The sequence below is a fragment of the Dermochelys coriacea genome, chromosome 9 (assembly GCF_009764565.3).
Source record: "Dermochelys coriacea isolate rDerCor1 chromosome 9, rDerCor1.pri.v4, whole genome shotgun sequence".
In the NCBI taxonomy this organism is placed as follows: Eukaryota; Metazoa; Chordata; order Testudines; family Dermochelyidae; genus Dermochelys; species Dermochelys coriacea.
In genome coordinates, this window is record NC_050076.1 from 61,578,715 (window position 1) to 61,591,607 (window position 12,893).

A 12,893-nucleotide genomic window follows, 5' to 3' on the forward strand; every position below is an offset into this window, starting at 1 on the left:
TATGAAGCCTCCCTAGGCTGCTAGGAGGACTCACCTCCACTGCTCTTTCCAGGGTGGATTGTGATATGCCTACAAGGCCTGCATTAACCCCTTCCGCTCCTGTGTGGGGTGAACATCCTATCACAGGCCACTGAACACCTCACAATCTCTAATGGATTCATCCTCCCATCACTGATGTGTGTGTGTCAGGGCAGTGCTATTATCCCCATTGTACAGAAAGGCACAGAAAAATTAAGGCCCACACATTCAAAGGGACTGAGATTCCTAACTCCCATTGAAATCCATTTTAATGGGAGTTAGAAGCCTAAGTGACTTGCCCTGTGGTGAAGCAGGGAATTGAACAAAGGTCTCCTTCCCCAGTTTCCTTGCTGACACAGGGCTAAGGGTGCTAGTGCAACATTGAATATGGTGCATAATACATAATAAAGAAGGAGGAATGGTTGCTTGTTTTCAGCTGTGTGGGTTTGGACAGCACTGGCTTTAGGTTTTGGGGACAATTACTGACTATTGTTCTGACCATTCATTCTGTGGAAAGCACACAGACAGGGAATTCCCTGGCACCTGAGGCCACTTGTGTGAGTCAAGTGTATTCCAAGGAGGATTTTCCAATCATAAGAACAGCAGCTGGAAGCTTTTTTTTTTGGACTGTTAGGCTATTTTATTTTATACACAAAATAGCGTGGCAAAGACTTGGTAAATTTAGCGCGCCCAGTTATCCAAATTAGGCAGAGAATTATGTCTAGTAGTCTCCTTGTGACATCTCATCTTCTTGAGAAGTGTTTAGTCCCACTTGACAAAGCCGATGTCCTTGGTGTACTGGTGGAAGCACTGCCGGCACGTGTTCAGCGCGTACTTGCAGATCGGGCCATGGTGGTTCGAGCACACGCGGCACGAGCAGGAGCCCTTTCCAAACTTCCTGGGGTGGCTCCAGTAGAGCTGCTGGTGACCCATCCTCCCCACTGCTCACACCGCGCCCAAGGAATCTGGAGACCCAGCAGGAAGCCTGGAACAGGAGACAACTATGATCGAGCTTAGCAAAGTGTCAGCCTGTTTAAATGCATCCGATGAAGTGAGCTGTAGCTCACGAAAGCTTATGCTCAAATAAATTTGTTAGTCTCTAAGGTGCCACAAGTACTCCTTTTCTTTTTGCGAATACAGACTAACACGGCTGCTACTCTGAAACCTTTAAATTAAATGTTACACTATGCATTGTTACTGAGTCCATGACTAAGCATTAGCCCTGGACTGGTTTGCTTTATTCCACACACAGCAAGAAGTCTGTCAAGGAGCAGAATTAATCACGGAGTCCAATTTTGTAATTGTGAATGGGAAAGTGTTCTGATGCCATTTAGAAGTTCTGCATGTGCGGCTAACACACAGATTGTTAGTTAATGGGAAAGGAACTAAATGTTCAGCTGTGATTGACAGGAAATGGGCCTTTCCTCCAGACAAATGCCAATGTCACTTTTCCCTTCAGCTGTTTGAGCAATTCAGACAAGTTTGGGGAAACCAAAGAGACCCTTCAGCAAAGGGGGAACAGATACTGAACTCTGGATTTTTTAAAAGTGCCCACCCACTTTGGAGCACCCCTGTGCTGGGAGCCCAGTGTGAAGCTCTAAGACAGCCATTCCCAACCTGTCCAGCCCGAAGGCCAAGCATGTTATTCCAGAAAGAGCATGGGACATGAACAATATTTAGGGGCAGATTCTCTATCCTGTCCCAGCTGGTGCACAGGAAGCCCTGCAGGACAGAGAGGGAGGGGAAGATTTCTAAAGGAGAGGAGGCAGGAAATGAAAGACTGAGGGATGAGGGAAGAAGAGAGAATTAAATGCTCAGGTTGGTTGTCTGGGGACTTGAGAAGGAAATGCTGGATGTGTGAGGGCAGGACTGGTAATTAAATGAACTCACAGCAAGCTCCAGATTTACTTGAACTAGTACTGGGCTGGAAGGTTCAGGATGGCTCTTATTTTGTCCATACCAGTTTGCCCATTACTAAACTCCAGCAACAGACCATTCAGCTGATGAGGAACGAAGGAAATCAGCTGCAGTGCATTTTTGGACAGAACTGGGTTTTCCAAAAGCCACCGAACCTGCCAGGACCCCTTGAGGAAGTTACATCTAGTTCATGTGAGAGTAGGAACACTATGTATCATGTTTCATCTCCACTGAAACAAGGGTGTAACACAGATGCAAACAAGATTAATTAAATAAACAAAGTCAGGGAAAGTTGCTAATTATCCATGAATAACAAACTGCAAACACATTTAATTAGAAATTAACCACACAGTTAATTAGAGAATAAATTAATCATCACATGGAAGAAACACATTTAATTATCACAAAACATTGCACCATGCAGTAATTATGTGTTTACCAGTGCTGGTAAGTGATGGCTGTGTTTGCACTCTCATTACAAACAAGTTCTCTTGCTTAATTCTGATTAACGCATCCATATTGACTCAACACACTGCTATGTCTGCTTAAAATGGTTGCCTCTTTATGTGGATTTTGTTGGCTGGTAAAAAGTCAGACTCCCATCGCTCCTAATAAACTGTGCTTTACTTAAAAGAAAGGAGTACTTGTGGCACCTTAGAGACTAACAAATTTATTTGAGCATAAGCTTTTGTGAGCTACAGCTCACTTCATCGGATGCATTCAGTGGAAAATACAGCGGGGCATCTGATGAAGTGAGCTGTAGCTCACAAAAGCTTATGCTCAAATAAATTTGTTAGTCTCTAAGGTGCCACAAGCCCTCCTTTTCTTTTGTTCAATATCTAGAGGTTCCTTTTATTAATACAACACAGAAACAGCTCAGGCCCCCGCCCAGTAATCTGGGAAAATTACACACCACCCTTGGGCTAAGAGGCAATATTTCCTCTCCCGCAAGCACAAAGTCTGTATAGAAAAGAAAACTTTTAATAAAATAGGGGGAAAGGAACCCGGCATTAATTTGATAAAAGACCAAGCATGATTCAAAAACATATGATGATGAACAAAACACCCACTCCAGAATACATTAGGCAGTGTCCTTTGCCTGTTTCTCACCTTGTGCTGTGAAAGTCCAAACAAACGTTCCTTTAACACGCCACTCCCCTCTCCCTCCACCACACCCCATTCATAGTTGTCCTTGATCAGTGAAGATCCAGAGTTCAGAATTCACCTCCCACCCCCACCCCCAGTGAGGGGAGGCATCGACCAATACCTCAGCTGCTGCCACCACACCATTCATTCTGCATCGCTGCCTGCCACTGCTGTGCCCTGCATTTTTGTCTACTCTGCCGCTGCGTTGTCATTGTTCACTCCACCACTGGCCTCTCTACTGCAACTTCTGCGATGCCTTGAGGTCCCAGCAACTTAACACAGGCAGCTCTCAGCAATTTCAGCACTTAGGGAGGGAGCCTCACTGCTAGTACAAACTGGTCAGTCTCTTTCACTGAAGACACTACCCCTCCGCAGGTCTAAGGAGTGCCACCTAGACCTAATTATCAGTGATTTCATCTCCAGGGAACTGTAACAAAAGAAAAGACTCTCAATTGAGTCTAACCAGCTCTGTCACTAAACAGTGGAGAGGAGGAATGTCAAATGGTGTCCAGAACTCTTAGGCAGAGCCCACACCACCCAGTTGAAACACCTGACCCCACCCGCTCTCTCCTTCATTGGGATTTGGCATCCCTACCCTCCCCTTAGTGACTGAAGTTTAGTTGAGGGTGACCCCTCCTCAACCAGGGCAGGTCAAGCCCTCACTCACACAACAAAGGCAACAACCTTTCATCACCCCTACACTCAACACCAAAGTGACTTGCAAACCAACAAAACTTGCAAACAGCCAAAAATTATCATTTGCGCAAAGCAGCTCCATCATGCCATACATCGAGGCAGAGTACACATATCTATGTAAACAAAGTTGGTTCCTGAAGTCTTTCCCCCCAGCTCATCACTAGATGTTAGGGAAGAGCTCATTCAGACCCTGCTTACACTACCATCTGCGCTAATGAAGAGTCTGCTCTCACTAATCCTTCTCCCACCTTTCCAGAGGTGAGACCATTGTCTGCCTTCTTCACTTAGTTCTTTATAAGGCACCTGTCAGAATGATATCCAAGAGCTGCTGTGCATGCAGGTTTTGCACAGCTATCACTACGTCAGTCAGAGGTGTGATTTTTTTTACCAATAGGGTAATATTGGTTCAAGCTCCAGTGTGGATGCAGATACACTGTTATAAAGGTGTCTTACAGTGGTATAGTTTATTCCCTTTCTCTATAGAAATGGCTATACAGGCACAAAGCCTCTTTATATGGGTACCGTATAACTGTGTTATCCCTCTTTAACTACACCAGTACAGTAGAAGAATAGGAACTCTTGTGTTTAGACAAGCCCTGAGATAGTGACTAGATTTTCAGGGCTTGGCACATGAGGGTCCTGAGGACTTTTGAAAATCTGTCCTCCTGCATCTGATTCTCTGACAGGCACCTTGTGTTGTCATTTACACCTGTGCACAATGTCTGTGTGAATTCTCCTCTCAATGTAGGAGCTTTTCACACCCACTTTGCGGAAGTGTAAATGATGAGACAAAATGCCAGGCAGGAAGAATTAGGCCAAATACCTCAGAACAGCTGAGCCCTGCCATACTACGAGCTCTTCCAGCACCATGCCTGCTTTGCATACAGACTGCTTCAGCACATGCTACCCTGCACAACACTTGCCACAGACTGTGCATGATTGTGTTATCTTTTCTGGGCCTTCTAAAGATCCTGAAGCTACAGCTAAAGGAGAACTGCTGGGATTGGGAGGAGGTATCTGAAGCCACTAGACACCAAGGGCTAAATTAAGCTTAGGGAATGAGCTAAGAGGAGGGATGTGAGCTCCCATTGGCTTGTAAACTCCATTGACTTTGTAAGTCCTGGTCTACACTAGGAGTTGAGGTCGAATTTAGCAGAGTTAAATCGATGTAACTCTGCACCCGTCCCCATGACGAAGCCCTTTTTTTCAACTTAAAGGGCTCTTAAAATCGATTTCCTTACTCCACCCCCGACAAGGGCATTAGCGCTGAAATCGGTTTTGCTAGGTCGAATTTGGGGTACTGTGGATGCAATTAGACGGTATTGGCCTCCGGGAGCTATCTCAGAGTGCTCCATTGTGACCGCTCTGGACAGCACTCTCAACTCAGATGCACTGACCAGGTAGACAGGAAAAGGCCCGCGAACTTTTGAATTTCAATTTCCTGTTTGGCCAGTGTGGCAAGCTGCAGGTGACCATGCAGAGCTCATCAGCAGAGGTGACCATGATAGAGTCCCAGAATCGCAAAAGAGCTCCAGCATGGACCGAACAGGAGGTACAGGATCTGATCGTTGTATGGGGAGAAGAATCCGTGCTATCAGAACTACATTCCAGTTTTCAAAATACCAAAACATTTGTGAAAATCTCCCAGGACATGAAGGACAGAGGCCATAATAGGGACCTGAAGCAGTGCCACGTGAAACTTAAGGAGCTGAGGCAAGCCTACCAGAAAACCAGAGAGGCGAACGGCCGCTCCAGGTCAGAGCCCCAAACATGTCACTTCTATGATGAGCTGCATGCCATTTTAGGGGGTTCAGCCACCACTACCCCAGCTGTGTTGTTTGACTCCTTCAATGGAGATGGAGGCAACACGGAAGCAGGTTATGGGGACGAGGAAGATGATGATGATGAGGTTGTAGATAGCTCACAGCAAACAAGCGGAGAAACCGGTTTTCCCGACAGCCAGGAACTGTTTCTCACCCTGGACCTGGAGCCAGTACTCCCCGAACACACCCAAGACTGTCTCCTGGACCCGCCAGGCAGAGAAGAGACCTCTGGTGAGTGTACCTTTTAAAATACTATACAAGGTTTAAAAGCCAGCATGTTTAATGATTAATTTGCCCTGGCATTCGTGGCTCTCCTGGATATACTCCCAAAGCCTTTGCAAAAGGTTTCTGGGGAGGGCAGCCTTATTCCATCCACCATGGTAGGACACTTTACCACTCCAGGCCAGTAGCACATACTCGGGAATCATTGTAGAACAAAGCACTGCAGTGTATGTTTGCTGGCGTTCAAAAAACATCCGTTCTTTATCTCTCTGTGTTATCCTCAGGAGAGTGATATCATTCATGGTCACCTGGTTGAAATAGGGTGCTTTTCTTAAGGGGACATTCAGAGGTGCCCTTTCCTGCTGGGCTGTTTATCTATGGCTGAACAGAAATATTCCCCGCTGTTAGCCAAGCAGTGGGGGGAGGCAAAATGCGACCTTGTAACGAAACCACATGTGCTATGTGTGTAATGTTAACAGCAAGGTTTACCGTGAAAGAGTGTACCCATTGTTCTATAAAATGTGTCTTTTTAAATACCACTGTCCCTTTTTTTTCCTCCACCAGCTGAATGTGTTTCAAGGATCACAGGATCTTCTCCTTCCCAGAGGCTAGCGAAGATTAGAAGGCGAAAAAAATGAACTCGAGATGAAATGTTCTCTGAGCACATGCTGTCCTCCCACACTGACAAAGCACAGACGAATGTGTGGAGGCAGACAATGTCAGAGTGCTGGAAAGCACAAAATGACTGGGAGGAGAGGTGGCGGGCTGAAGAGAGGGCTGAAGCTGAAAGGTGGTGGCAGCATGATGAGAGGAGGCAGGATTCAATGCTGAGGCTGCTGGAGGATCAAACTAATATGCTCCAGCGTATGGCTGAGCTGCAGGAAAGGCAGCAGGAGCACAGACCGCCGCTACAGCCCCTGTGTAACCAACCACCCTCCTCCCCAAGTTCCATAGCCTCCTCACCCAGATGCCCAAGAACGCGGTGGGGGGGGCCTCCAGCCACCCAGCCACTCCACCCCAGAGGATTGCCCAAGTAACATAAGGCTGACATTCAATAAGTTTTAAACTTTTAAACTTTTAAAGTGCTGTGTGGCCTTGTCCTTCCCTCCTCCACCACCCCTCCTGGGCTACCTTGGTAATTATCCCCCTATTTGTGTGATGAATTAATAAAGAATGCATTAATGTGAAGCAACAATGATTTTATTGCCTCTGCAAGCGGTGATCGAAGGGAGGTGGGGAGGGTGGTTAGCTTACAGGGAAGTAGAGTGAACCGAGGGGCGGGGGGTTTCATCAGGAGAAACAAACAGAACTTTCATACTGTAGCCTGGCCAGTCATGAAACTGGTTTTCAAAGCTTCTCTGATGCGCACCGCACCCTCCTGTGCTCTTCTAACCGCCCTGGTGTCTGGCTGTGCGTAACCAGAAGCCATGTGATTTGCCTCAACCTCCCACCCCGCCATAAACGTCTCCCCCTTACTCTCACAGATATTGTAGAGTGCACAGCAAGCAGTAATAACAGTGGGAATATTGGTTTCGCTGAGGTCTAACCAAGTCAATAAACTGCTCCAGCGCGCTTTTAAATGTCCAAATGCACATTCTACCACAATTCTGGACTTGCTCAGCCTGTAGTTAAACAGCTCCTGACTACTCTCCAGGCTGCCTATGTATGGCTTCATGAACCATGGCATTAAGAGGTAGGGGTCCCCAAGGATAACTATAGGCATTTCAACATCCCCAACAGTTATTTTCTGGTCTGGGAAGAAAGTCCCTTCCTGCAGTTTTTGAAACAGACCAGAGTTCCTGAAGATGCGAGCGTCATGTACCTTTCCCAGCCATTCCATGTTGATGTTGGTGAAATGTCCCTTGTGATCCACCGGTGCTTGCAGCACTATTGAAAAGTACCCCTTGTGATTTATGTACTTGCTGGCTTGGTGCTCCGATGCCAAGATAGGGATATGGGTTCCGTCTATGGCCCACCACAGTTAGGGAATCCCATTGCAGCAAAGCCATCCACTATGACCTGCACATTTCCCAGCATCACTACCCTTGATATCAGCAGATCTTTGATTGCGTTGGCTACTTGCATCACAGCAGCCCCCACAATAGATTTGCCCACTCCAAATTGATTCCTGAGTGACCAGTAGCTGTCTGGCGTTGCAAGCTTCCACAGGGCTATTGCCACTCAGTTCTTAACTGTGAGGGCTGCTCTCATCTTGGTATTCTTGCGCCTCAGGGCAGGGGAAAGCAAGCCACAAAGTTCCATGAAAGTGCCCTTACGCATGCGAAAGTTTTGCTGCCACTGGGAATCGTCCCAGATCTGCAATACTATGCGGTCTCACCAGTCTGTGCTTGTTTCCCGGGCCCAGAATCGGCGTTCCACCGCATGAGCCTGCCCCATTAGCACCTTGATGCCCACATTGCCAGGGCCCGTGCTTTGAGAGAAGTCTGTGTCCATGTCCTCATCACTCTCATCACCGCGCTGACATCACCTACTTGCACGGTTTTGCTTTGCCAGGTTCTGGTGCTGCATATTCTGCTGGATAATGCGTGTGGTGTTTAATGTGCTCCTAATTGCCAAAGTGATCTGAGCTGGCTCTATGCTTGCCATGGTATAGCGTCTGCACAGAAAAAAGGCGCAGAACAATTGTCTGCTGTTGCCTGACGGAGGGAGGGGCGACTGACGACATGGCTTACAGGGTTGGCTTACAGGGAAATAAAATCAACAAAGGGGGTGGCTTTGTGAGAAACTGAATGGCCGCCCCAAGGATAGAACTCCAAACCTCAAGGATAGAACTCAAAACTGGGTTTAGCAGGCTGTTGATTTCACAGAGGGAGGGAGGAAAAAATGAATACAAAACAAATCTGGTCTATTTCTTGTTTTGAGCCACTTCATCTATCTTTATACATCTTGCTGGCGGCAGACTGTGCAGTACGACCGCTAGCCATTGTCACCTCCTGGGTGCTCAGCAGAAGATGGTGCAGTATGACTGCTGGCCATCATCTTCTGCTGGCTGCAGATTAAAAGAAAGTGCACTGCCAGTAGGACTCAATCGCCATGAGACAAAACAAGGGAAATGACCTGGCTGTGTCACTCCCCTGTTTGCCCAGGCGCCCGGCTAAAAGAGCACCCAGGACTACATCAATGACGGCTACCAATCATACTACGCAGTCTGCTGCCAAAAGGCAATAAACTGTGGCTGTGTAGCAATGCAGTATCATGTCTGCCAACACCCAGGAGACATATGGTGACGGTTAGCTGAGCGGGCTCCATGCTTGCCGTGGTATGGCGTCTGCACAGGTAACTCAAGAAAAAAGGCGCAAAATGATTGTCTGCCCTTGTTTTTATGGAGGGAGGGAGGGAACAGGGGCCTGATGATATGTACCCAGAACCACTCGCGACAATGTTTTAGCCCCATCAGGCACTGGGATTTCTACCCAGAATTCAAATGGGTGGTGTAGACTGCGGAAACTGTGGGATAGCTACCCACAGTGCAAAGCTCCAGAAGTTGACGGTTGCCTCGGTACTGTGGACACACTCCGACGACTACATGGACTTAGAGCATTTGTGTGGGGACACACACACTCGACTGTATAAAAATGCTCTCTACAAAACCGACTTCTATAAATTCGACCTAATTTCATAGTATAGACATACCCTAAGAGCTGTACCCAAGAAGATTAGAACTTCATTTGGTGCAATGCATTTAAAGTCTAACTCAGTACGGTGCCTGTCACACTCAGCTCCAACGGGAGCATCTTGCAGCAGGTGTTCAGCACTATATATGGGGGAGGAACATTTGTTGGCATATATTTCGTGAGGGAAAATGGCTTTTGACAAAAAATAAAAATTTTTTCAAAAAAATTATTTTCAGTCAAAATTTTGCTTGATGAAAATTTTCAGTAGAAAATGTTTGGTTTGGTCTCTCTGAGTTTTTTCCCCTCACTTTCTATTTTTTACTTTTTCCTCCATTGGAAAAGAGAGGGGAAATTTTTTCCTCTAAGGGGAAAAAAGTAAAAGAGGGAAAGTTGCAGGAAAAAAACCCCCAAACCTTTATAATTTTTTTCATTTTGTTTCATTTCAATTTTTTTCCTTGAAAAACCCTTGTGAAACATTTTTACAGAAATGAAAATTGTTTTCTTCAACGTTTTTTGCAAAAAAAATAGGAGTGTTTTTTAAAAACAAGCCCTGCTCAGCACCTCACAGGATTGGGACCTCAGTGTTCTTCTATACCACAAAACCAAGGCTAATGTCCCCCTCCTTTGTGAATAGGCTCAGTATTGCTATGACGAGAGAGCCTTGGTCATGTGGGGTATATCCAGTCTGATCTTCCTGAGGCGACTTGATGCCATGTCTCTGAGCAGTCACTCAAATCTGACACTAGGCAACAGTGCTTGAATATGTCTCCTCATCTTGTTCTGCAAAAGTCCACTGGGAAATGGACAGAATCTTAATAAAGCAGGAGGAATGTGTCAATTCCCCTTCATCATTTCTGCTGGGTTGAGGTTAATTGGTTAATTAGATAATTACTCACATATTGCCAGCTTGTCAGGCACTAACAACACAGTTATTATCAATTATGAAAGCTTTAGTTCCCTGATAATTGTATTTCAAATGTGGTGCTTAGGACATTGCACTTACACAGGCAGACAGCATTGTTATGGAAATGAACTCATGATCTTCTGTAGCCCAGAGAAAGGAGATAGAATTATCTCCATTTTGCTTTCGCTAGTTAATTAATTGCTTAGGACTTCTTTTTTTTCCTTTTTCACAACACATTATCCAGTTAATTCAGTTATGATCCTATCCAGTGGCCTTCCAATGCCATTTGATGGGCCTGCTTATTACAGTATGTCAACATGAACATCATGTCATTGAAGATTTCCGTGCAACCTAAGCACTCTTCCTGTGAGTGTATAAATAGGCCTCTTGCTCATACAGTGAACCCAAGTTCACGAAAAAACATTCGTTTTTTTCCACCGAATGCATCCGATGAAGTGAGCTGTAGCTCACGAAAGCTTATGCTCAAATAAATTTGTTAGTCTCTAAGGTGCCACAAGTACTCCTTTTCTTTTTGCGAATACAGACTAACATGGCTGCTACTCTGAAACCTGTAATATGTCAACAGCCATCCCACCCCACCCATCAGCTCCATCCCTCCTGCTCCCAGCGCCTCCTGATCAGCTGTTTCGTGGCATGCAGGAGGCTCTGGGGAGGAGGGGGAGGAGTGAGGGCACGGCAGGCTCAGGGGAGGGGGCGGGAAGGGGTGGAGTGGGGGCTGGGCCTGTGGCAGAGTCAGGGATTGAGTAGCGAGCACCCCTCAGCACATTGGAAAGTTGGCACCTGTGGCTCCAGCCCCGCGGTCGGTGCCGATACAAGGAGCCGCATATTAACTTCTGAAGAGCCACATGTGGCTCCGGAGCCACGGTTTGGCCACCCCTGAGCTAAGCGCTGCAACCGATGTTTGTTAAGTTTAGGAGTTTACTTCTGGGATCACACGGATATCCTTTGTTAATGGAAGCCAGTGCTCAGACCAGGACTGCAGCCCCTTACAGTGCAGTTCTGCACCAAATAATGTGTGTGTAAAAATGGCCCCTGCTTACATAGAGAAAGCAAGTCAAATTATACTCCTTTTTACCGCTGTCAGCCCTGCAGACCCAACCCCACTCTGGGAGAGGGAACTGAAGTCTTTTCTTGCTTACAAACTATCAAGAGAATTGCTACCACAGTTCAGATTGCAGAATCTTTATTGTTGGTAACTCCAGGGCCCATACAACCCCACTGGAATCAATTGGATTGGGCCCTATAATCCATTGACAAAGTCACCTGTGTAACTAAATTCTATCCCCCAGTTGCACACATACCATCTCTCTGGGGACAAGAGTGTCACAAGTAGTTGCCACTAAAGACAAGAGGTTTGCACAGGTGTCACCGAGGCAGCATTAGGCATTATTCCCAGTGATGATGCACAAGTCAGAAAGAATGCAAATTGATCCTCAGAACCCAGGGGGAATCTGTGGTCCTGGCAGGTACAGAAACCATCTTTTTATTTGTAAACTGAGCAAATTTGATATCAAAATCACCGAGAACTAATAAATGGAGAATGTTACACTATGAAAGGAAAGTCTTGAAATGAAACCAAATGGCTAAAACTCTTTTAATCAAGAGTGTCTCTCTTAGGATCTCTGCTTGGTACTGAGCACTGGTAGAATATTTCTTTGCTCTAAGTTGGCTGCCATTTATTACTATTATTTACAGAAAGAAAAGGAGTACTAGTGGCACCTTAGAGACTAACAAATTTATTAGAGCATAAGCTTTCGTGAGCTACAGCTCACTTCATCGGATGCATTTGGTGGAAAAAACAGAGGAGAGATTTATATACACACACACAGAGAACATGAAACAATGGGTTTATCATACACACCAAGGAGAGTGATCACTTAAGATAAGCCATCACCAACAGCAGGGGGGGGAAAGGAGGAAAACCTTTCATGGTGACAAGCAGGTAGGCTAATTCCAGCAGTTAACAAGAATATCAGAGGAACAGTGGGGGGTGGGGTGGGAGGGAGAAATACCATGGGGAAATAGTTTTACTTTGTGTAATGACTCATCCATTCCCAGTCTCTATTCAAGCCTAAGTTAATTGTATCCAGTTTGCAAATTAATTCCAATTCAGCAGTCTCTCGTTGGAGTCTGTTTTTGAAGCTTTTTTGTTGAAGTATAGCCACTCTTAGGTCTGTGATCGAGTGACCAGAGAGATTGAAGTGTTCTCCAACTGGTTTTTGAATGTTATAATTCTTGACGTCTGATTTGTGTCCATTCATTCTTTTACGTAGAGACTGTCCAGTTTGGCCAATGTACATGGCAGAGGGGCATTGCTGGCACATGATGGCATATATCACATTGGTAGATGCGCAGATGAACGAGCCTCTGATAGTGTGGCTGATGTGATTAGGCCCTATGATGGTATCCCCTGAATAGATATGTGGACAGAGTTGGCAACGGGCTTTGTTGCAAGGATAGGTTCCTGGGTTAGTGGTTCTGTTGTGTGGTGTGTGGTTGCTGGTGAGTATT

General features: G+C 46.0%; 1 protein-coding gene across 1 annotated transcript; it reads right to left on the reverse strand.

The window, feature by feature from the left end:
* Positions 1-643: 643 nt before the first annotated feature.
* LOC119861736 (40S ribosomal protein S29-like) lies at positions 644-3,448 on the reverse strand. Its single transcript, XM_038417222.2, has 2 exons — positions 3,203-3,448; positions 644-1,003 (listed from the first exon to the last, which is right to left on the reverse strand). The coding sequence occupies exon 2, from the start codon at positions 949-951 to the stop codon at positions 781-783; it is 171 nt and encodes a 56-aa protein (XP_038273150.1). The 5' UTR covers positions 952-1,003; positions 3,203-3,448; the 3' UTR covers positions 644-780.
* Positions 3,449-12,893: the final 9,445 nt, after the last annotated feature.

What these genes read in the sequence shown, in the direction of transcription:
- LOC119861736 (XM_038417222.2), bottom strand. Translation starts at nt 951, where the DNA reads ATGGGTCACCAGCAGCTCTACTGGAGCCACCCCAGGAAGTTTGGAAAG.